The sequence below is a fragment of the Protopterus annectens genome, chromosome 9.part0 (assembly GCF_019279795.1).
Source record: "Protopterus annectens isolate FY-2018-M chromosome 9.part0, PAN1.0, whole genome shotgun sequence".
Classification (NCBI taxonomy): Eukaryota; Metazoa; Chordata; order Ceratodontiformes; family Protopteridae; genus Protopterus; species Protopterus annectens.
The window spans coordinates 1247975134-1248001682 of NC_056743.1; the positions used below are offsets into that span (position 1 = coordinate 1247975134).

General features: G+C 44.9%; 1 protein-coding gene across 1 annotated transcript in view; it reads left to right on the plus strand.

Moving 5' to 3' along the window:
• Positions 1-26549, plus strand: part of LOC122811972 (beta-adrenergic receptor kinase 1-like) — a 2445913-nt gene that overhangs the window by 411097 nt on the left and 2008267 nt on the right. The window contains exon 3 of the mRNA XM_044084173.1: positions 23983-24056. Within this exon, the coding sequence (XP_043940108.1) occupies positions 23983-24056 (74 nt within the window). The remainder of the gene's footprint in view (positions 1-23982; positions 24057-26549) is intronic.

The following is a 26549-nucleotide window of genomic DNA, read 5'->3' on the forward strand; positions in this document are numbered from 1 at the left end:
GAACCCATATGTGATTACTGCAGCTGTATTAGCACTCGAACATCTACATTTATGGTAGGTACAAAACTGTACTTTCCCGTGATTGCTGGGACTCCTGGATTATCCTCCTTAGTTAGGTCTATTTTGGTGGCTGCTCATAAGTCTTTTACCAGGAAGGTTTGTCGCAGCAAGTGGAAATGTTTTCCCTTTTGGGCCTCTCAAAGGAGTTTAGTCTCCTTCACGGCTCCTATTTCCACCACTCTTGATTTCCTAGTTGATATTTTTCAACACTGAGCTAGTTCTTCTACTGTCAAGGTTCACTTGTCTACCACTTCTCATTTTCATGTGGGTGAGAATTATGCCTCTCTAGCCTCCTCCAGACTGTGTAAAGCCTTTATTAAAGGCACATTTCTGTTGCACCCCTCCGGTCAAGTATCCTGTTTCCCCATGGGACCTTACTATGTTTCTTCAAGCTTTGGTCGCACTGCCTTTTGAACCTGCTGCAACCACAGATTTAAAATATTTATCTTGGGAAACAGCTTTTCTGGTGGCTATTACCTCTGCCAAAAGAGTTTCAGAACTGCAGGCCTTGTCAGTCAAAGTTCCGTATATGATTTTTCACAAGTATAGGGTTTCCTTTCGCACCAATCCATCCTTTCTTCCTAAGGTGGCATCACCAGTTAATATTAATCAGACCATCAATTTACTTGTGTTCTTTCCTAATTTTGCTAACAAGGTGGAATACAAACTCCACCTGCTGGATGTTCATAGACAGTTACAATTCTGTTAACACAGGACAAAAAATTTCCGAAAATCAGATCAATTGTTTGTATCCTTCTAGAAACCTTTTTTGGGGAAACCCATCTCCAAGGTCACTATTGATAGATGGTTTTCTTCATGCATCCTTCAGGTCTAAAAGGACAGAGGCATGTCTCCTCCGGGTCAGGTGAGAGCTCATTCTATTAGATCAATGGCTACATCTGCGGCCTTTGGTCTAGAGTCTCTTTGGATGATATTTGTTCTGCATCTACTTGGTCCTCATCTCATACATTTATTTCTCATTACAAATTGGATTTGACTTCCAGAAGGAGAGCATCCTTTGGTTCCGTGGTGCTCCGAATATCCTTCCATGAGGACCACCCAGGAGTTTAGCAGCTGGGAACTCTGTCCCACAGGTTGAAGACCAAATGAAGTAAACTACTTCAGATAAAAAAGTTATGTACTCAACATAACATTCCATCTGAGTAGTTCTGCTTCATTTGTCTTTAACCATCCCCTCCCTCCTTCCCCCGGACCTTGGCATATGAACAGCCTATGGGCTGCAGTTATAGGTCACAAGTATTTTTTCAGGTCTGGTTATCCGTATAAGATTCAGCAAACTCGATCTGGGAGTTGGAAGGTAGTGGAGGTGTATTATGGGTAAGGGGAGGAGCTTGGAGCTCGGAGTAGATGCTAGTAAAGTTGCCGGCTCAGTTCCGGTATCGCACAGGTTGAATACAAATGAAGTAGAACTACTCAGATGGAACATTATGTTGAGTACATAACTTATTTTTTCTCAACACAGACCGTTGACTTCTTTCGCTTCTACCGTTCTTTCGAAAACTACCGAGTTTCTAAGGCCCAGGGTACGCAGCACACCCAAGACACTGACGAACCAATCTCAGGCACCTGCTTCCTTGCCTCAGTCTCAAATGCTTAAAATGGCAGAGGACCTTATAATGCTGATTAGTGGAAGCCATGCTACCCCTTCCAAAAGAAAGAGATTTGTCCCCAGTAGCTTTATCTGAAAAGGAGTCCAACGACTCTGATGCATCTGAATATGAAGACATGCAACCCTTCTCTGCTTATGAGGATTCTGATGCAGAGGAATCCATTCCTTCAGCCTCTCCACCCAATGACTTTTCCTTTGGGGAGAAACCCTACATACTTTAAGGGAGCATTTCCAAGGGGAATGTCAGGACTACCCTTAGTCTAAAAAGAGACTCAGGGAATTCTTAGATCTTCCACAGCACAGACCCTTGGCCATTCCTCCTGTCCTGGATGTTGCGGATGATGTTTTCACGGAATCCAGATTGACTCCTGACACCCTCCCTTCTGCTCCCAGGAAACCTGACAGGTATTATAGAGTCCCTAACTTGCACAAAATTCTTTTCAAAAATCCTATTGCTGACCCTGAGGTTATTTCTCAAGGACCTAAAAGAATTAAAGCAACTTCTGCTAAGAATCTTACACCCTCGGATAGGGATTCCTGAGCATTAGACAGATGGAGCAAAAAAGTATACACCTCTGCTACTCTTGCTATTAGAGCACTAAATTGTCCGTTCCATATGCTAAAATTTCAGCAACATACCATGGCACTCCTCAAAGATAATCATCTTTTCCTGCTTGTGCAGACAATAGAGTTACAAGAGTTAATGCATTCTGCAAGTCAAGTAACTAAGCACACCTTACACGGTGGTGTTGATGCCCTAGAAGCATCTTGCAGGGCAGCAGTTACTGGTTCTGTTCTTAGAAGGCATGCTTGGTTTAAGGAACAGCCCTTGCAGACCATGTCAAATCCAAATCATTGGATGCACCCTTGCACAAAGACAACTTATTTGGCACCAAGCCAGAGGAGGTCTTAAAAAAGATGGAAGAAAAAGCTAACTCTGTGCAGACAGTTAAGGATTTCCTGCAGGTCCAGCCACCCAGGTTCAGTAGGCATTGCCCCTCCAAGGACTGGTCCTTTCCTTCCCCCTCCAGGTCAGTTCAGCCCAGACCCCGGGGAAGCAGACCCCCCAGACAACAGTCACAGGGAATGCAGAGATCAAAGCACTGGAGTTCCTCCACTTCAAAACCAGGGAGTGCTAAGCCTCCCCCTCATGGTAAGAACTCACAATGATTCTCCACTTCCATCCCTTCCCTCTGCCCACCTGCACTTGCCCCTAGGAGGAAAACACACCTTCCATGCAAGCACCTGGGCCACCATTACCAATGACCGCTCGGTCCTCAACACAGTGTCCCAGGGATAAAAGTTTTTTCCACAATCTACCAACCCCAAAATGGTTCCCAGATCTTCCTCCAAACCAGTGGGCAGAAGCCAAAAAGCAAGCCTTTTCCCTGCTCTCTGAGGGTAGTAGAGCACGTTCCTGCAGAACAAATAGGCCAAGGTTTCTACTCCAGACTCTTCCTTGTACCCAGAAAAGAGGACACCTGTCGCCCCATCTTCGATCTGTCCATTCTATCACCTTCGTGGTGATACCAAAATTCAGAATGCTCAACCTCCAGCAACTACTACCTATGCTCTCCAAGAATGCTTGGTTAGCCACCCTAGACCTAAAAGAGACCTACCTCCACTTCCCAATCAGGGAATCATGCAGGAAATATCTATGCTTCAGGACAGGATCTCTGCACTTTCAGTTCTCTGAGCTTCCCTTTGGCTTATCTATTGCTCCCAGAGTTTTCACAAAATGTCTGGCTCCCACCATTGCTTTTTGCATACAAAGAAATATTCAAATCTACCCATACTTAGACGACTGCTTAATTCAGGCAGACAGTCAGGAAAGGCTGCTCAAGCACCTGGCCTTTGTAAAGGCCCTACTGACCTCCCTAGGGTATACTATCAACTAATAGAAATCCAAACTAGTACCCACGCAAAAGATTATATTCCTGGGAGCAAGCCTGGACCACAGCATCTCAGATGCCATTCCTTACTCCAGAAAAGCAAACTTACCTGACAGCCTATTTCCCTCAACTAGCCACCAGACCCCGGTTATCCGCAAGTAAAATCCTGCAAGCTCTGTGGTTCATGGCATCTTGCATTCTACTCATTCCATATATGCCAGACTGCATATGAGGAAACTTCAGTGGTACCTAAAAAGCCTTTGGTATCAACACTCTCAAGACTTGGAAACTCTTATGCCAATGATACCTTGTGTAAGGAAAGATTTTCTTTGGTGAGCAGCAGCATGCTACCACTGCAAGGGACTATCCTTCTCACCACCCCACGCTGCCCAGACCCTCACCACAGATGCATCAGACTATGCCTGGGGTGCACACCTTGGACGGCAGGTGCATACAGGGCCAATGGAGCCCACATCAAATATATCCTGCATATCACCGAAAAAGAGATGTTAGCTGTTCAGCACACATTGACAGCTTTCTGGCCCCTTCTCTCGCCAGGGGCTGTACTGATCAAAACAGACAACACCACTGTGATGTGGTATATCAACAAGCAGGGAGGGACTCACTCCTGCCATCTATCGAGGCTCGCCATGACCCCTTGGCACACAGCCTTAGCCATGCATCTACACCTGTTAGGACAATTCCTGCCAGGCTCTCTAAACTCTCTGGCAGACAACTTAAGCAGAAATCTTCTGGACCCACATGAGTGGCAGCTAGACCAAAGAAACTTCACCCTAATAACTCAGAAATGGGGCACCCCGAAGGTCGACCTCTTTGCTTCCCACTCCAACCATCAGCTCAGCAAGATGTTCATCATGTTACCCTGCTGCAGTCATCACACTTGGGTTATCCTGTCGTCAGGCGGTCCCGCAGTCGGCCCGAATTCCAAAGTCTTGGTCTGGCGTTGGTTGCTGTCGCTTCTTCCCTGACGTCAGTGCGCCAGGGGTATATAAGGGGCATCCGACGCCATTTTCTTCAGTCTTTCTTGCCGCGCGGTGCCCGAAGCAGAAGCAGTTCGCAAGTGCCGGTCGGCCGACACCTGAGATTTTCGATTCGAATTTCAGTCCGAAGTCTTCAAAGCTAAGTACCCCGTTGGGGAACCTTTTCTTGCCACAGTCCGATGTCAGAAAAAGTTAACAGTTGCATTTCATGTGGGAAGCAAATACCTCATAAGGACTTTCATTCTTACTGTATACCTTGCCTAGGCCCACTGGTTGTCGGTTTTGTGCTAGGTTCAATAAGCGAACTATAAAGCGACGACTAGATTTCGCATGACACTACTTCGGTAGGAAATTTAATTACACTATGCCGTCGGAGCATCCGACTACCAGCGTGCATAAAAAACGCAAAGATAAAGACAGGCAGCCTAGATCCAAGCCAGACTCAGGCCTCGGCTGGGCTGATTGCCAGTTCTGGGGTTTTCAGTGAGGCACCTACGCAGCCTCTGGCGACCGCAGAATTGCAACCCCAGACCGCTTCGGATTCTCAAGCAGAGAGTTCTAGGCCGACGCAGCCATTTTCTTTAGGCCCTACCGACAACATTGCAGAAGGAGAAGCCGGTGCTGTGGAAACACCTTCGGTTACAGAAGGTATCTTCCGACCGACTACTCTCACCATAAAATCTTATACTAAGTTTAAGACTCCTCTAAATCCAAAAAAGACTGCACATCAGTCTACAGTTCAAGGCCCCCTGCCTAAGAAACAGATGATTAAAATTGCTGAAGATTTGATTTCTTTAATCAGGGGTTCCCAACCCCCACAGACAAAAGGCCTAGACAAGAGGAGGATTATGCCTCCTCTGATCAAGTGTCTATTTCCTCAGGCTCCTCTGAGGAACAGGATTACTCCTTTCCCCCTTATGAAGATTCTGATGCTGAAGATTCCATTCCCTCAGCTTCTCCCCCTGAAGACTATTCCTTTGGGGAAACCTTACATACCATGAGGGAACATTTCCACTGGGAAGATCAGGACTACTCTGATTCAAAGAAAAGGCTCTGAGAGTTTCTTTTACTCCCCCAGCACAGACTACTTGCTATCCCTCCAGTTTTAGACATTGTGGATGATGTTTACTTAGAATCTAGTCTAAATCCAGATTCTCTGCCTCCTGCTCCAGCCAAACCAGACAGATATTACAGAGTGCCTGACTCACACAAATTCCTTTAGAAAAGCCCTGTTGCTGACCCAGAGACAATCTCTCAGGGTCCCGAAGGGGCTAGGGCTTCTATGGCTAAAAATCCTGTACCCTCTGAAAGGGACTCCAGAGCACTAGATAGGTGGGGGAAGAAGGTTTACACCTCAGCTACTCTAGCTATGAGAGCACTAAATTGTCAGTTTCACATGCTGAAATACCAGCAATTCCTAATGTCTCAAATAAAACAAAAGATGAGCACACACCCACAACAGTCTGAATGCAAAGAAATGCAGGATCTGTTGCATGCAGCTGAACAGGTGGGCAAACATACTTTACAATGTGGATTTGATTCCTTGGAAGCTTCCTGTAGAGCAGCTGTTACTGGGTCTGTTATACGTAGGCATGCTTGGTTAAAGGAACAAACTCTGCCTGATCATGTTAAAGCAAAGTTATTAGATGCACCCTTACAGCAGGATGTCTTATTTAGAGTTAAAGCAGAAGAGGTTTTAAAGAAAATGGAGGATAAGGCAAAATCTATGCAGACGGTCAAAGATTTCTTACAGGTACAACCCCTATGCTTCAGCAGAAATTGGCCAACAAAAAATTGGTCCTTTCCAGCTTCTGACAGACCACAGAGGGGTAAATACAGGCATCAAGGGGCAGAGGTCAAGCACAGATCCCTTACAAACCTCGCCAATGGGGCACTGCAACACAGAAGGGAGGAGAAGACAGGTCCCAAAAAACTACTAGAAGACAAACACAATGACTTAAACCTCAAACTGCCAAGCAAAGCTCTCTTGGCAGCTCCCTTGGGAGGAAAATTAGCTCTTTTTGCAGACAACTGGCGCATTATCACAAAGGACAAATGGGTCCTAGACATCATCTCACAAGGATACAGATTCCATTTCCACACCTTGCCAATGATAAAAGGAATGCCAAACCTGCCACAAAATCAATGGGCAGAGGCACAAAAACAAATTACAGCTCTCATGGACATGAGAGCCATTCAACTGGTACCTACACAGGAGCAAGGCCAAGGATTTTACTCAAGGCTCTTTCTAGTCCCCAGAAAGGATAATGCTTGGAGACCCATTCTAGACCTTTTGATTCTAAACACCTACTTGCAAGTACCCAAATTCAAGATGCTAACACTACAGCAGCTTCTTCCCATGTTGGGCAAGAAAGCTTGGTTAGTAACGTTGGACCTCAAGGAGGCATACCTGCATGTCCCTATCAGACAAAATTGCAGAAGATACCTCCGTTTCATTGCATGTTCAACCCATTACCAATTCTCTCCACTCCCCTTTGGCTTATCTACTGCCTCCAGAGTCTTCACAAAATGCCTGGCACCAGTAATTGCATACTGCAGACAAAGAGGAATTCAAATATACCCATACCTGGATGACTGCCTCATCCAAGCAGAAAGCAAGGACATTCTCTTACAACATCTGGCTTTTGTAAAACACCTTCTAAGTTGCCTAGGGTACACAGTAAACGAAAAGAAATCAAAACTAGTGCCTTCACAAAATATGACATTCCTGGGTGCCAGCTTGAATACAACGGCCCAGATGGCTTATCTGACGCCAGACAAACAACTACAACTAACTCAATACTTCGAAATATTGGCAACAAAGACCCAACTCCCTGCAAGAAAAATTCTGCAGGCCTTGGGCTTCAAGGCATCTTGCATACTACTAATACCATTTGCAAAACTGCATATGAGGAAATTACAATGGTACCTGAAAAGCGTATGGACTCAACACAGCCACAGCTTGGAAACAATGATACCTCTCATTCCCTGCCTTCAACAGGAGTTTCTGTGGTGGTCACAGGCATGTCACCTCAACAAGGGTCAGCCTTTCACCTTACCTTCAGCCAGGCACAAACTATGACAACAGATGCATTGGACTATGCCTGGGGGGTACACATGGCAGGACAGTGCGTTCAAGGCATATGGACTGCAGATCAAAGAAATCTGCACATCAATCAAAAAGAAATGCTAGCTGTACAGAATGCTCTGACAGCCTTCAAGGACCTCTTACATCCAGGACAGCTTATAATAAGGACAGACAACACCACAGTAATGTGGTACATAAACAAGCAAGGGGGTACACACTCCTACCCTCTACGCAGGCAAGCAATGACCTTGTGGAACACAGCACTGGCTTACCAAGTTCAATTACAAGCTCAATTCCTGCCAGGTAAAAAGAACACATTGGCAGACGACCTAAGCAGGAACATCATGGATCCCCACGAGTGGAAACTGGATCCACAAGTATTTGCAATGATAACTCAAAAATGGGCGCGCCCAGACATAGACCTGTTTGCCAACCCCCGAAACTATCAGCTATCAAAACTTTACACCAGGACATTTCACTATCAAGCTTGGAAAGTGGACGCACTCTCATTCAGTTGGAAAATGCTAACAGTATATGCCTTTACTCCATTGCCCCTTCTCACAAAGGTGCTGCTGAAAGTCAGGATGGAGAGACCCCGAATGATACTCATTGCCCCAGACTGGCCACGCCAGCACTGGTACCCACTACTAAGGAACATGGCCCACGGCCCACCATGGATTTTACCACAAATTTCTCATCTGCTCACACAGCAAGACAGTCAGATTGTACACAGGCAGCTCAAAACCTTAAATTTGGCTGCATGGCAAATCACCTAAGCAACCAGCCAGCTCCTCTTTCACAAGCTGTTATGGATGTCATTCTGGAGGCCAGAAGGCCCAGCACCAGGAAAGCCTACTCAGACAAATGGAAAAGTTTTTGCGCCTGGAACCAAGCTAAAGGCCAAAATACACTTGAGCCGGACATACCTCAGATTCTACAATATTTAACTGAGATGTTACACAAAGGACTTTCTTTTTCATCTATTAAAATCCACGCTTCCGCTATTTCAGCTCACTACAACACGGATCCTCCCTTATTTTCACATCCACTTCTATGGCAGTACCTCAGAGGGGCCAAAAACATTAGGCCTCCCAGGACAGCACCAACACCAACTTGGGACCTCAACTTTGTTCTGGAAAAACTTAAGCTGCCACCTTTTGAGCCAGCTTTCTCAGCTGATTTAAAGTTTATATCATGGAAGACTGCCCTGCTGCTAGCAATTACTTCAGCCAGAAGAGTCTCAGAGCTACAGGCACTAATGGCAGTAGAGCCTTTCCTCATTTTCCATCAAGACAGAGTTTCTCTACGAACTAACCCCTCCTTTATGCCAAAGGTGGTATCCAGTGTGGCTCTAAATCAAACCGTCCATTTACCCACCTTCTTCCCAAATCCACAGAACAAAGGAGAAAGACTCCTGCACTCCTTGGACGTTCACAGGCAACTACGTTACTACTTGGATAAAACTAAGGTTTTCAGAAAATCTGACCAGCTTTTTGTATCCTATGCTACAGCATCACAAGGAAAGGCTATCTCAAAACAGACCATTTCCAAATGGATAGGACATTGCATACGTTTTTGCTACACCCATCATGGAAAACCAGATGTTCATCGTTTTATACTGCTGCAGTCATCACACTTGGGTTATCCTGTTGTCAGCCGGTCCCGCAGTCAGCCGAATCCCAAAGTCCTGGTCCGGCGTCGGTTGTCGTCGCCTCTTCCCTGACGTCAGTGTGACAGGGGTATAAAAGAGACAGCCAACGCCATTTTCTTCAGTCTTTCTTGCTGCGCGGTGCCCGAAGCAGAAGCAGTTCACAAGTGCCGGTCAGCCAGCTCCTGAAATTTTCGAATCGAGTTTCAGCCTGAAGTCTTCTTTAAAGCTAAGTACCCCGTTGGGGAAACTTTTCTTGCCTCAGACCAATGTCAGACAAAGTTAATAATTGTATTTCTTGTGGGAAGCAAATACCTCATAAGGATTTTCATTCTTATTGTATTCCTTGCCTAGGCCCAGACCACGACGTCTCTGGTTGTCGGTTTTGTGCTAGGTTCAACAAACGTACAATTATGCATCGGGCAGAATTTGCCCAGTATTATTTTGGCAGAAAATTTAACTATAGCATGCCGTCGGAGCAGCCGACATCAACAATGATTAAAAAAGGCAAAGATAAGGACCGGCAGCCAAGGCCAAGACCAGATACCAAGGCCTCAGCAAGGCCTGACGCCGGTTCTCCGGTTTTCAGCGAGGCACCTTCGCAGCCCCTGACTACCGCTGATTTAGAATTTCTGACGGCATCCCAAACCGAAGCATTTGGGCCTCAGGATCCGGTTCCACCTCACTCCTCGGACGCCAGCCCCGACGGGGAACCGGAAATTTTGGTTAGGCCTTCGGTCTCAGAAGGTGTTTTCAAACCGACAACTGTCTCTGCCAAGCCTTATGCTAAGCTCAAAGCCCCCTTGAAAGTTAGAAAACCGGGGCCACACACCCCACCACAGGCCCCTATGCCTAAAAACAGATGCTTAAGATGGCTGAGGATTTAATTACACTTATCAGGGGATCCCAACCCCCACCTGACAAAAGGCCTAGACTGGAGGAAGATTATCCTTCCTCTGACCAAGCATCCATTTCCTCAGGCAACTCTGACGACCAGGATTACTCCTTCCCTCCTTATGAAGACTCAGATGCTGAAGAGTCCATTCCCTCTGTCCTCCCCCCCCCAAAGACTACTCTTTTGGGGAAACTTTACACACCATGAGGGAACACTTCCACTGGGAAGGCCAAGATTACTCTGACTCCAAGAAAAGACTCCGTGAGTTTCTTCTTCTTCTACAGCATAGACCCCAAGCAATTCCTCCAGTTTTAGACATTTTTGATGGTGTTTTCTCTGAATCCAGTTTAAGCCCAGATTCCTTACCTCCAGTACCAGCTAAACCAGACAGATACTACCGAGTTCCTGATACTCATAAGTTTCTATACAAAAGCCCTAATGCAGACCCCGTGACCATTTCCCAGGGTCCCAAAGGGGTTAAGGCCTCTACTGCTAAGAATCCACTTCCTTCTGAAAGAGATTCCAGAGCACTGGAAAGATGGGGAAAGAAAGTGTATACGTTTGCCACGTTGGCCATGAGGGCATTAAACTGCCAATTCCACATGCTAAAATACCAACAGTATTTGATTACACAGTTAAAGCAGAAGCTGATCCCTCAGACAGATCAACTAGATTTGAAAGAGATGCAGGATTTGCTGCATGCAGCAGAACAGGTGGGAAAGCATACCTTACATTGTGGTTTTGATTCATTGGAAGCCTCATGTAGAGCAGCTGTCACAGGGTCTGTCATACGTAGGCATGCTTGGCTTAAAGAACAAGCCTTACCGGAACATGTCAAAGCAAAGTTATTGGATGCCCCATTGCAGAAAGATGTGTTGTTTGGTGTCAAAGCAGAGGAAGTTTTAAAGAAAATGGAAGAAAAGGCAAAATCTATGCAAACAGTGAAAGATTTTTTGCAGGTACAACCTCCTCGTTTCAGCAGAAACTGGCCTTCAAAAAACTGGTCCTTTCCTGCATCAGACAGACCCCAAAGAGGTAGGTACAGGCGCCCAAGGGGCAGAGGCCAGCCACAAGGTTCTTTCAGGCCTAGACAATGGCATACAACAACTCAAAGAGGTGGAGACGAAAGATCTCAACCCTTCAGGAAACAAACACAATGACTTCCCTCTTCGCCTGCCAAGCAAAATTGCCCTGGCAGCATCTTTGGGAGGGAAACTGGCACTATTTCCACAAAATTGGCGCATCATAACAAAGGACAAATGGATTCTGGACATTATTACCTGAGGCCACAGATTTCATTTCCTCACTATACCTCGGATGAGAGGCATGCCAAATCTTCTTCCAAACCAACGGGCAGAGGCTCAAACGCAAATTTCAGCTCTCGTGGATATGAAAGCAATTCAAAAGGTACCTACAAAGGAGCAAGGTCAAGGTTTTTACTCAAGACTTTTTCTAGTCCCAAGAAAGGACAAAGCCTGGAGGGCCATGTTAGACCTCTCAGTTCTGAACACATACCTGGAGGTACCCAAATTCAAAATGCTCACACTACAGCAGCTCCTTCCCATGCTGGGCAAGGAGTCTTGGCTGGTAACGTTGGACCTCAAAGAGGCATACCTGCATGTCCCTATCAGACAAGATTCCAGAAGATACCTCAGATTTTTGGCAGGTACAACGCATTATCAATTCTCTGCATTGCCCTTTGGCTTATCTACTGTGCCCAGAGTATTTACGAAATGCCTGGTATCAGTAATTGTATATTGCAGACAACGAGGAATACAAATTTATCCATATCTGGACGACTGCCTGATCCAAGCGGACAGCAAGGACATTCTAGTACAGCATCTGGCTTTTGTAACACAGCTGCTCAGTTGCCTAGGGTACACAGTAAACAAAAAGAAGTCAAAACTTATACCCTCGCAACAGATAATATTCCTGGGTGCCAGCTTAAACACAACGGCCCAGATGGCTTACCTCACGCCAGACAAACAAAAACAATTGACTCAGTACTTCAAAAAGATAGCAACTTTTACCCAGCTCACTGCAAGGAAAATCCTGCAGGCATTGGGGTTCATGGCATCATGCATTCAACTAATCCCATATGCAAAGCTGCATATGAGAAAATTACAATGGTACCTGAAAAGTGTATGGTCTCAACACAGGCACAGCCTCAAAACAAATATACCTATCATTCCCTGCCTTCAAAAAGAGTTCCTATGGTGGGCTCAAGCATGTCAAACAAACAAGGGTCTTCCTTTCGTCTTACCTCCAGCAAACCAAACCATGACAACAGATTCTTCAGTCTACGCCTGGGGAGCACACATGGCAGGACAGTGCATACAGGGCAAATGGTCTGCAAAACAAATGCATCTTCACATCAACCAAAAGGAGATGCTAGCTGTGCAAAATGCACTGACAACCTTCAAGGACCTCTTGCATCCAGGACAACTTTTAATAAGAACAGGCAACACCACAGTTATGTGGTACATAAACAAACAGGGAGGAACACACTCCTACACTTTATGCAGACAGGCTATGACCTTATGGAACATAGCATTGACCTACCAAGTACAACTACAAGCACAATTCCTGCCAGGAAAGGAAAACATATTGGCAGACAAATTAAGCAGAAATATGGCAGACCCTCATGAGTGGAGACTACACCCACAAGTATTTTCAATGATAACTCAAAGATGGGGATGTCCAGACATAGATCTATTTGCCTCCCCCAACAATTGCCAACTACAAAAATTCTGCACAAGGACTTATCACTCCCTAGCCTGGAAAGTGGACGCTCTATCATTCAGTTGGACAACGCTGACAGTCTATGCCTTCCCTCCACTACCTCTATTGACCAAGGTATTATTGAAGGTCAGATCAGAGAGACCACAAATGATCCTCATTGCCCCGGACTGGCCACGCCAGCACTGGTACCCACTACTAAGGAACTTGACTCACAGCCCTCCATGGATCTTGCCTCAATTCCCACTACTGTTGACTCAGAAAAACTATCAAACCCGTCACAGCCAGCTCAGAACTTTAAATTTAGCTGCATGGAGAATTCCTTAAATTATCAATCAACACTTCTCTCAAAGGACGTCCTGAATGTAATTATGGAGGCCAGGAGGCCCAGCACCAGGAAGACTTACTCAGACAAATGGAAAAGATTTTGTGCATGGCACCAGGCTAAAGGTCAAAATCTTTGGATACCAAACATTCCTCGCATACTGCAATACCTAACTGAGATGCTCCACAAAGGCCTTTCCTTCTCCTCCATTAAGATCCATGCTTCAGCCATTTCAGCTCAGTATAATACGGATCACCCAATTTTCTCACACCCATTACTTTGGCAGTTTCTCAGAGTGGCTAAGAATATAAGACCCCCCCCCCCAGAAAACCACCAACACCAACTTGGGACCTGAACTTCGTTTTAGAAAAGTTAATACTACCTCCTTTCGAACCAGCATTCTCAGCAGAACTACAATACTTGTCTTGGAAAACAGCCTTGTTACTGGCTATTACCTCAGCACGCAGGGTCTCAGAACTACAGGCACTTATGGCAGTGGAACCATTCATCATTTTCCATCAGGACAGAGTCTCTTTACGAACTAACCCTACCTTCATGCCCAAGGTGGTATCCAGTGTGGCTTTGAATCAGACCATTCATTTACCCACCTTTTATCCTAACCCACAGAATAAAGGAGAAAGGCTCCTGCACTCTTTGGACATTCACAGACAGCTACGTTACTATTTAGATAAGACAAAGATCTTCAGAAAAACTGACCAACTCTTTGTATCATATGCTGCAGGTTCACAAGGGAAGGCTATTTCAAAACAGACCATCTCCAAATGGATAGTACATTGTATCCGCTTTTGCTACTCGCACCATGGGAAGACCGTGCCTGTCAATATTTGATCCCATTCTACCAGAGCTACTGCAACCTCAGCAGCCTCTCTGAGGGGTTCCAACCAAAGACATTCTGGAGGCAGCTACTTGGAGTTCAGTGCACACCTTTACCAAGCACTACCACCTTCCATTATACTCAAAAACCAGAGCTGGTTTTGCCACTGCAGTTCTGCAGGGCATCCTAGCATCACCTAACTCAGTTTAGTACCAGCCGCCCTTTCATAGCTTTGGGATTCTACCCAAGTGTGATGACTGCAGCAGTATAGCACGATGAACATAGTACAGTTTTGTACCTACCATAAATGTAGATGTTAGAGTGGTTGTACTGCTGCAGTCCAGGTTACCCTCCCTCCATCCCCTCTACATACCAGGGTGTTAGTTACTTCTCCATGTACATCAGTCGTTTGGATGCATGTCTATATGGTGTATTTGCTAACAGCTAGTACTACTGCTTATCTACTAAGGTATTGTTGCATAGCTATTGTATTGCCTTCCTAGTTGGGGGCACCTGACATCTGGGGCAAGAAAGACTGAAGAAAATGGCGTCAGCTGTCTCTTTTATACCCCTGTCGCACTGACATCAGGGAAGAGGCGTCGACAACCGACGCCGGACCAGGACTTTGGGATTCTGCCGACTGCGGGACCGCCTGACGACAGGATAACCCAAGTGTGATGACTGCAGCAGTATAACCACTCGAACATCTACATTTATGGTAGGTACAAAACTGTACTTTCCTGCTAGCATAAGGCCCCACTCCACCAGGGCAGCAGCTACATCTACAGCCTTCCTCAGCGGGGTGCCAACCAAGGATATCCTGGAAGGTGCAACTTGGAGTTCAATACACACCTTCACCAAACACTATCACTTACCACTTTACTCTAAGTCTAGAGCTGGCTTCACCACTGCAGTTTTGCAGGGCCTTCTAGCCTCCTCTAACCCTGTTTGACTGCACCTCCCATTCTTAGCTTTGGGATTCAACCCAAGTGTGATGACTGCAACAGGGTAACATGATGAACATAGTGCAGTTTTGCACCTACCATAAATGTAGATGTTCGAGTGTATACCCTGCTGCAGTCCAGGTTACCCTCACTCCATCCCCTCTGACCTAACTGAAACCTTTCAATACCTTAAAATCTGATACAACCTTTGTGGTGTATTTGTTTATAGCTGGAGGGATGTTTTGCTTGTGCTAAACTTTTATTATTGGTACTATCTACTGATCACCTTTTGGGGGAGAACCTGACATCTGGGGCAAGAAAAACTGAAGAAAATGGTGTCGGATGCCTCTTATATACCCCTGGCGCACTGATGTCAGGGAAGAAGCGACAGCAACCGATGCAGGACCAAGACTTTGGAATTCGGGCAGACTGCGGGATCACCTGACGACAGGATAACCCAAGTGTGATGACTGCAGCAGGGTATACACTCTAACATCTACATTTATGGTAGGTACAAAACTACTTCCTGCACCAAGGAGCCTCACTGCAGTGCCTGGAAAGTGGATGCCCTATCCTTCCAGTGGATCAACCTCTCTGTCTATGCTTTTCCCCCACTACCTCTCATTACCAGGGTACTGCTCAAAATAAGGGAGGAAAAACTGAAGACAATTCTAATTCCTCCAGATTGGCCTCCCCAACACTAGTACCCACTGCTGTGCAGCCTGTCCCTTCTCCCACCATGGCATCTCCCTCAGATCCCATCTTTCCTAACCCAGAGGGAAGGATAATTCATGCATCCCCAATTGCAGGCACTCAGTTTGGCAGCCTGGCTTATTCCCTGACCACTGAACAAGCTTGCCAGTCTCAGTAAACAGGTTCTAGATGTTATACATGAGGCCAGACACCCTAGCACTAGAAAGTCTTATGCTGACAAATGGAAAAGGTTTTGCACCTGGATCCAGGCTAAGGGAGCCGATATGGCATAGCCCTCCCTCCCTCTCATCCTGGATTACCTAGCTGACCAACTACACAGTGGTCTCTCCTTTTCCTTCATTAAAATTCATACCTCTGCTATCTCTGCTCATTTCAACACTGAGCAACCACTTTTCTCACACCCTGTCATCAAACAGTTCCCAAGAGGGGCTAGCAACTTGAGGCCACCCAGAAGAGCACCTGCCCCAGCTTGGGATCTAAACTTTGTGTTGGAAAAACTCACCCTACCCCCCTTTGAACCAGCATCTTCAGCAGAGTTAATGTTTCTCTCCTGGAAGACAGCCTTGCTTCTGGCCATCACTTCAGCCAGAAGAGTATCTGAGCTACAAGCACTCATGGCTGTAGAGCCCTTCATCATCTTCCATGCTGACAGGTTGTCCCTCAGGACTAACCCATCCTTCATGCCAAGATAACCCATCCTTCATGCCAAAAGTGGTGTCCAGTGTGCCTCTCAACTAATCCATTAATTTGCCCAACATTTTCCCTAACCCACAAAGGAGAGAGGATACAACACTCTGTAGATGTGCACAGACAACTCGGATTCTATCTAGACAGGACTAAATCATTCAGAAAGACTGATTAATTGTTAGCTTTGCTGCTTGCTGCAGGAGGAGAGGGCAAAGCCGTATCCAAACCAACCATTTCCAAATGGACAGCACACTGCATCCATTCTGCTACAAGCAACACAGGAAACCTCCCCCTAAGGGGGTCAGGACTCACTCTACCAGAGCAGCCGCCACCTCTTGCAGCTTTCCTCAGATGAGTCCCCACCAGGGTCATCCTGGTGGCTGCAACATGGACATCTGTTCACACCTTCATCAAGCATTACTACCTGCCTATCTTCTCCAAATCCAGGGCAGGCTTTGCCACTGCAGTCTTGCAGGGCATCCTAGTCATCCCCTAGTCTTCTTGACTGCCTCCACCCTTTTACACGTCTTTGGGAATCCACCCAAATGTGATGACTGCAACAGTGAAACACGAAGAACGTAGTACAGTTGTGTACACTTACCATAAATGTAGATGTTCGAGTGTATTCACTGTTGCAGTCCTGGTTTCCTTCCCTCCATCCCCCTTTTCTCTCTCTCTCTCTCCGTACAAGGAAATTGTTGGTATTTACTTTCTACTGGTGGGGTTCTTCCACCATATACTGGCTCCCACTTGGGGGCTCATGACAGTTGGGGCAAGAAAAACTGATGTAATGGCGTCGGCTGACTTACTTTATAGTACTGATGACCGGACGTAAGTCCTGAAGCGAGAGCAACTGATGCAGAAATACTAAGCCTCTGGTATTCGGGCTGACTGAGGGCTACCCTGACAGTGAATACACTCGAACATCTATATTTATGTTAAGTGTACACCAACTGTACTTTCCAATGGTACTACAACACCTAGACTTCACCATTTCCCTCTTGAGAAGTCTGGGGTTCACTATAAATCTCAAAAAAAAAAAATTATCCCTGATACCGTCACAGAATCATGTGTTCCTGGGGTGCAAGATCCTAACAGGAAAAATGATGGCCTGTCTTCCCCCAGAAAAAAATGTCTCTGTCGCTACTTATTTCAAGGAATTACTCCCTCTAAAAGCCGTGTTAGCCAGGGAGTTTCTTGGGCTCCTGGGATTCATGGCCTCCACCATCCCCCTCATTCCCCTGACAAAACTTTACATGAGGAAGGTCCAATGGTACTTGAAAACAGTCTGGAAACAACATCTGCTCCCCCTGGAGTTCATTGTTCCAATGCTTCCATGCCTTTTCAGGGAATTGTATTGGTGGACACCCCAGGTAAAGGCCAACCCAGGCCCACCCCTGTAACCCCTGCCCCCCCAAACAGGACCTTTTCACCGATGTTTCAGACACAGGTTGGGGGGCAACCTTGGGAGAATGTAGAGTTGAGAAACTCGTGGACCCTCACACAACAGAAACAGCACATCAATATCAAGGAAATGAGAGCCCTGATATTAGTCCTACAAAATTTCAAGAGTCTTCTCCAACCAGGCACACTGAGGTGGTACACAGACAATACCACTGTGCTTTGGTACATCAACAAATGGGGGGGGGGGGGCAAGATCCTACCTCCTGTGCAGGCTGGCCTTGCAAGCATGGGAGATCACCCTAGAGGGACAAGTCAACATGAATGCTGTCTACATACCCTCAGCAGACAATCTAATGGCAGATAGTCTAAGCAGGACCATGACTCTATCTCACAAATGGATGCTAAACAGGGATGTGTTCCTGGATCTGGTCCACAGATGGGATATTCCAGATGTGGATCCGTTTGCCTCCGCTATGAACTGACAGCTTCCACCCTTCTGCGCCAGGGTACTTCACCCCGAAGCATGGAGGGTGGATGCTGTCTCATTCCTTTGGAAGGGGATGTACGCTTATGCATTCCCCCTTCTCCTCTCATACAAAAAGTTCTGCTGAAAATTCAGAAGGAACAACCTCAAATCCTGTTGGTGACTCCCTATTGGCTAATGCAGCATTGGTTCCCCCTATTACTCCATCTAGCCAAGGGTAGTCACCACAAGTTACTCCAATGGATGGATCTGCTCACACAGGGGAAGGGAGTGCTCATACAACTCACAATTGTCCACTCTGAACCTTACACTGTGGGTGATATTGCAGTGATTCCCTTCAGACACCTTTACACAGAGGACGTGCTTCAGGTTTTGCAGGAGTCCAGAAAACCAAATACAGTTAATTATACTTTGCAATATGTGAGAAATGTGCTGCCTGGTGTCAAAAACACAACTTACAACCACTGGTGGTAGAGCCTGCAATGGTCCTGTCCTACCTGTGTGAATTGATGAAGTCTGGACTATCTTATTCCTCTGTCAAAACCCATTTATCTGCCATCTCAGCAAGCCTGCCTCTCATCCCACCTTTGGCTTCTAGGCTGGAAGTTAAACATTTTCTGAAAGGGGTTGTGCACCTCAGAACCCCAAGGAAGCCTTTTCTGCCTCCTTGGAATCTTAACTTTCTACTGGAGAAATTGACACTGCCACCCTTCGAGCCAGCCAAAGACTGTTCTCTCCAACATTGTACATGGAAAACTATACTCTTGGTGGCCATTACTTCAGCCAGAAGGGTTTTAGAACTACAAGCCCTTATGGCCTCCCATCCATTTACAATTTTCTACAAAGACAAGGTGTGTTTACATACCAACCCAACCTTCATGCCCAAAATGGTCATTGAGCTATTCCTGAATCAGGCCATCAACCTACTCCCCATCTTTCCTTTACCCCAAAAACCTGGCTTAAAGGATACCGTATTCCTTAGATGTTCACAGACAACTTGGATACAGTTTGGCCAAGACCAAGCCCATTCGTAATTCGGGCAGACTTTGTCTCTCACACCCAAGAGCCCTGTGACACCCTGTTTCCAAGCAAACCATATCCTCTTGGATATCCAAAACGATCACCTTTTGTTATACAGTCTATGACAAAAGGCTTCCCTTCCCAGTAAAGGCACACTCCACTAGGGCACTGTCCTCCTCAGGAGCTTTCTTCAAGGGCCTGGATACAGCTGCCATTTTAGAAGCAGCTACATTGTCCTTTGTCCATACCTTCACTAAACACTACAAGTTGGACATTTTTTCTAGGGCCAGAGCAGGGTTTGACAGAGCCATTCTTCATGGGTTTGTGGAAAAATGCTTCTGTCCCTACCCCCAAATCTTAGTGCAGGAGCTTTTGCACTCTCACTTGTGTTATGAATACAGTGCCATATGAATAGAAGGACATAGTATTTTTGTGTAAAATCTTAACATAACGTTAGATGTCCTTTTCTTCTGTATGCTGCTGTGTAGATTCCCACCCTGCCTTCCCCTTGACACTTGCCTAATTCCTGAGTACCCACTCTGTAGTCGCTGATTCCAGCGGCATTCAGTTTTGAGGTAGGTGTGTGCTGATGTCCGTTTTATACTCAGCGTCTATTTATGGCTGATGTCAACACAGAGAGACGCGGCATGTCACACGCACTGTAACGGTAACATACATCTTTTGTAGAATGGCCGGATGTTCGTGAGTCGACCAGAGGCTGATTCCCCTTGTGTTATGAATGCAGCAGCATATAGAAGAGAAGGACATCTAAAGTTATGGTAAGATTTTACACAGTAATACTTTCCTAACACAGCTGTATTTTTTCTTTCAAAAATCAGGTTGCAGATTGAATTAAAATAATGAGCGTCTCCCTAGTAGCTTACTATGATACCACTGAAGGAAGCCACTGTGCCTTCTATGTCTTAGTACTTCTCATGGCGAAACCAGTCCAGACTGCAAATTTCTTCTTCGTGGCTCAGTACACTTCTTCCCTTCTTTTCCCTATGGGACTACAGTCAGATATAAATTTATTTTTTTCTTTGGGCTCATTTTAGCCAACTTGTATTAATTTTACATACAAGTTGCAATGTTTCTGTTTTATGACATAACCACAGGGACAGAATTGCATTGTGTTCAGTTGTGATCTCTCTGTCTCTCTCTCTCACTCACACTCATTCAGTTTACTATTAAACTTTTGAGTTCCAGCAAAAAAAAATAAATAAAAATTCCGCTATAATCTCAAAGACAACACCAAAACATTCTTATCCTAATTTTCCTCAACTTTGGTTTCATCATTCTTTGACACAAATGTGTGATCCAGGAGCAGTCATGAAATTTCAGCTGTTATGTCTATTATTTTGTACACTTTTCCAGTTTTCTAGCTGAATTTCTTACTGCCAGAGAATAAGCTACTCTTAGGGTTACTTTCTGCTGATTTTCACAAAAGTGGACATTATTTTATAATCCATTTTTGAAATCTTATTTTATGGAGGACATAGTGTCCCGTTGGTATTGGGTGATGTGGCCGAGCTTCCCATTGATCTTTGGCCATAAACGTTTATTCAGAATCTTTGAATATGTTTCTTACAAGAGTAGCTTGAGAACATGCCCTTTATAATGAAGCACCATGAGCCTTTCCACAAGGCTCTGTACTTTGAGTACTTTTGCGAAAGGTAAGATTTGGTTTGTCCCAGTAGTCATCAGCAAACATTGCTGTCGGCATTCTCTGGTGGATGTTCATCATGCATACAGCTGCAGTCATAACAGATGGGTTATCCTGCCGTCAGGCGGGTCCTCGGTCGGCCGAATTCCAAAGTCTAGGTCCGGCGTCGGTTGTCGTCGCTTCCTCCCTGACGTCAGTGTGGCAGGGGTATAAAAGAGGCAGCCAACGCCATTTTCTCCAGTCTTTCTTGCCGCACAGTACCCGAAGCAGAAGCAGTTCGCAAGTGCCGGTCGGCCAGCTTCTGAGATTTACGAAAGTATTTCAGCCAAAGTCTTCTTGAAAGCTAAGTACCCCGTTGGGGAAACTTTTCTTGCCTCAGACCGATGTCAGACAAAGTTAATAATTGCATTTCATGTGGGAAGCAAATACCGCATAAGGATTTCCACTCTTACTGTATACCTTGCTTAGGCCCAGACCACAACGTCTTGGCCTGCCGTTTTTGTGCTAGATTCAACAAACGCACTATTAAGCGTCGAGCGGAGTTCGCCCTTCACTTTTTTGGCAAAAAATTTAATTATATTATGTCGTCGGATACTCCGACTCCAGTTTTGAGCAAAAAACGCAAAGTTAAGGACCGGCATACGAGGTCCGCACCACCTACTGATACCACGCTAAGGCCGACTACCGGTTCTCCGGTACTCAGCGAGGTGCCTACGCAGCCCCTGAGTACCGATGACAATGCATTACCGGTGTCTTCAGTACCCGAGGTCGCAGGCTCTTTGGCCCCCATTCCTACTACAGATACCGACGCCACTCCTGGCGGGGAAACTCAGAATTTAGACAGGCCTGCCATTTCTCATCTCTCATCCTCTCTTAAGGCAGTTCCTCAGAGGGGCAAAGAATATAAAACCCCCAAGGAAACTACCAGTCCCTGCTTGGGACCTCAACTTCATATTGGAAAAGCTGACCCTTCCTCCCTTCGAGCCAGCTTCTTCATCAGAGTTACAGTGCTTATCATGGAAAACAGCCTTTCTTCTGGCTATCACCTCAGCTCGCAGGGTTTCGGAGCTACAGGCCCTCATGGCTGTGCAACCATTCATCATTTTCCATCAGGACAGAGTTTCCTTATGAACCAACCCTACCTTTATGCCAAAGGTAGTATCCAGTGTAGCTTTGAATCAGACTATCCACTTACCTACCTTTTATCCTAATCCACAAAACAAAGGGAAAGACTACTACATTCCTTGGACATTCACAGACGACTTTGTTATTATTTGGATAGGACAAAGCCATTCAGGAAATCTGAGCAACTCTTTGTGTCCTATGCTGCAGGTGCTCAAGGAAAGGCTATTTCCAAACAGACAATTTCAAAATGGATAGCCCACTGCATACGCTTTTGCTACTCATTTCATGGAAATACTGTGCCTGCATGCATCAGATCCCACTCCACCAGAGCCACAGCTACCTCTGCAGCCTTCCTCAGGGGGGTCCCTACCAAGGATATTTTGGAAGCAGCCACCTGGAGTTCAGTGCACACTTTCTCCAAGCACTATCACATCCCACTATACTCTAAATCTAGAGCGGGCTTTGCCATAGCAGTCCTGCAGGACATCCTAGCCCCTCCTAGTTCCACTTAGTGCCTACCACCCTTAATTAGCTTTGGGATTCTACCCATCTGTTATGACTGCAGCTGTATGCACGATGAACATAGTACAGTTTTGTACCTACCATAAATGTAGATGTTTGAGTGCTCATACAGCTGCAGTCCAGGTTTCCCTCCCTCCAACCCCTCTTAGGACAGGCCGTATGACAAACCCTTTTCATATAACCTTTTGGGGTTCTCTTTTATGGTGTATTTGCTTGCAACTACTGTTTTTGATTTATCAACATTGCATTTTTGCATAACATTATGTTTGCCTTCCTTCTGGGGGCACCTGACATCTGGGGCAAGAAAAACTGAAGAAAATGGCGTCGGCTGCCTCTTTTATACCCCTGTCGCACTGACGTCAGGGAGGAAGCGACGACAACCGACGCTGGACCTAGACTTTGGAATTCGGCCGACCGAGGACCCGCCTGACGGCAGGATAACCCATCTGTTATGACTGCAGCTGTATGAGCACTCGAACATCTACATTTATGGTAGGTACAAAACTGTACCTTTAAGTGATTTCATAGTTAATATACTGCAAACTGGGGTCCTTTAATCGCAGTTCTCCAACTGAAATTCTTTGCATGTTTCTGCCCAAGTATGCTCAAAACACAACACACACTTGACTCTACTAGTTTATAAACAAATACCACACATTGAAATTCCATGTGTTTTTTTTTTTTCCCCCCTGTGTGAATGGCTTTTCACCCCATGGACCCTTCCTTTATTTTTCCTTACTCCAGGGTTGCTGCACCTTTGAGAAAGAATGAGCAGTTAAAAAAAAATACTTGTTTCTTTCTGTTGAAGGCTGCAGTTAGAAAATGCAAAACAAATTACAATGAGACAACAAAAATATCACTTAGTGAAGTGAGAAAACAGGAAAGAGCAGTAACAACCTCAGGTGATGAAATGTGAGCAACTGTGTATTGGACATTTAGTGGTTTGAGCACCTCACAATCTGATGTGTAACTGCAAATATTAACGTATTTCTAGTTTGATGCATACAGTCTATGTAAATATGTAAAGTATTCTGTAAATTAAAACATCTTTTTAAGGACGATGCAGGTCAGAATAAGAGACTGACATACCATAGTAGCTTAATCAAGTTTGTAGACAGTTGATTCCGACTTATGTGAATGTCTTAGTCACAGCTTGGTAAGTAAGGTAATTGGTGTACTTCAGAAGCTTTAAACAAAGGTCCCTTTTTCTCTGTGAAGAAGTGAAACCAAAGCCAGTGGGTCTCGGCACATACTTAATGTACCAAACTTAGCCGAAGCTGATTCATGCTCTCTGTCTCTGTTGTAGGTTATTTGCTGTTCAAGGAATTTTGCCTGTGTCAAGGAGATGATACAAAACCACAGATAGAATTTTTGGAAGAGGTAAGTTTTTAAATACTTATTTTTGTCCCAAAAAAACTACATAAGCTGAGTATGATTTTATTTGAGAATGTTATGATTATGTTGTAGGGGTATGGTAACCTCCATCTGTGCAGAAGTATCCCTAAAAAAAATGTGTCTTATGTTCATTTCATCATGGGTGTTATTCAGTCAAATTAAAAACTAATGTTGGAATCTTATTTTTGCTTTAAAAAAAAAAAAAAAGTTTTTTGTTCTAGGAGCAACTGTAAGAAAGAAAACATGCTTTTATTACAGTTAATTCCTCTACTCCCTTCTCTGCAAAGGGGATTGTGCTGTTATCCCCTAATGTTCTTCCCCAAGGTTGAAAGAAGGTGCCCCCCCCCCCCCAGCTTACAATGACCTTTTTCCTCACAGACGGTGCTTCATCCATTTGCACATTGTCACATAGTTGGCCATCCTTCAAAGTGATAAATAACTCAGTCCATATTTGATAAAAATTGGATTAGTGCAGTATTTCACACCCAGAAAGCTGTGAATGTGGTTGGCTTACACATTAAATCCATGCCTAAGCACGGATTAATACTGTAACAGCTGTATTGGTTCTGTAGCATAGTGGTGGTCTTTTGGAGGAGGGGTGACTGGGTAAGTTAAATATTCATCTGCCATAGGATATAATCTGATGTAATATGTTGTATCAGACCACTACCAGCTATGTTGTTGTGAGTAATCACATGTCCATTGTCATGCACACATTCTGTCTTAGCTTTTGTTGTTATCCCTACAGAAAAGACTGCCATTATGCACTTTACTTTTCCAAAACTGTATTTGTCTGTTTATGTGGAGAGGGATGTGTCCTTATTGATCAGTTGTGCATCCTAAGTGTTATTTAGTAAAGGAATGTCAGATTTCATTGTAAAGAGCAGTGTAGCACTGTCACTCAAAACTGCAACCGGGTTTTTTCCATTGTGGAATGTCCTTAATAGGGAAGATGAAGTATGTTCACCATATTTGCTTTTATGTTTGCTTACATAGTCATCAATGGCTTTTTGATTTTAATTCTTTTTCTGTCATTGCTTGTCCATCTTGGAGTCACCTTCTGTTTTATTCTTTAGTGTTGAGGATTGTCTACCAGATCCTTTATGGTGAGAGCCATCCAGAGAAGCGTTCATAGAAGTATAAGTTCATTCCCTTGCCAGCATTGTGGCAACTGAGCACATTGTTATTAACCTAATCCCACCTCTATGGATGCAGAGCAGTCTGAATTGCTGCTCACAGTAGTTCTGTATTAGTCTGCCATCCTGAGCACACCCACTATAAAGGCTGCCAGCATCACCAGTGGCTTTATGAATCTAATACCAGTCTGCACTCTGTGTGCACATAATTGCTGTGGTATGAGGCTGACTTCACCCTCCTCCCTTGCCTACTTCATCATGTGCCGGAGCTTCTAATCTAATTCTGGTTACCAGGGCTATAGTTGGGGCCGTTTTCCTCTCTTCCACTGGTGTAGGCTTTTCATCAGTGACTTTACTTGACAACTGCATCTCTTATTTACCTGATCAGACAAAGGCTGCTCATGCTTCAAGTGTTGTTGTATAAAAAATAATGTGCATGTTTAGCTCAGTTATCAAGTTAATAAGGGAATGCTGTGCCTTCAGTGTCCTACTTTCAAGCAGCTAAAACCTTGGATTCAGAGGTGTGCTGCATTGGAAGCTCTGGAGTTAGAATTGCATTCTTAGATATGTTTTGTAGTGGACTACCCAATTATTACTTGAAAACATTGTAATGAAATCTCATAGAAAGATAATGATACAGCCATTTAAAGATGGATCCCAATAATTTTAGTTCTTGGGCCTTTAGTGCTTCAGCTTGACAGTTTGCATCATGCTCTCTTTTCATTTTGAGTGTTGTGATGAACACAACTAGATGGCTGGTCAAAGGACCATCAAAGGACTGGATGCATTTTTTGCCACAGCTTGACATGTTTCATTTCACCTTTTCTAGAGTGCTCTGGTGAACTGCTGCTTAGCATATGGTGGGCAGTAAATGACTAAAGTATCACTTTATTGATTTGCCAGTACATCAGAAGTTAAAAAAAAAAAAAGTTTTTCTGATTGCAAAAAAAAAAATTATTAGTGGATTTTGTGCTCCACCCCACCCATTTAGACTCCAGGTAAGTGTATTTTGTAGGTATAATATTTTGAAACATTTGCTATAGTTACATTGTGCAGTTACAAAGAAATGTTCCTTTATGGTTAGGTACCACTAGTAGTAGTAGCTAGCCATTTAGATGTTCTAGATTTTGCCAGACAACAAAAAAGTAGATTCTTCCATGTTTTTAAGATGCATTCAGTATGTATTTGAGTTATGACATTACTGCTTTCTTATGAAATAGGAACAAGAACCAGAACCTCAAAATGCACGCACTCGAGGCACTCCTCAGTATGGATCGATATATGTGCACTAACAGAAACCTGGTTTAAGGCTCCAGAGAGCACTCCAGCAGTACCAGGCTAC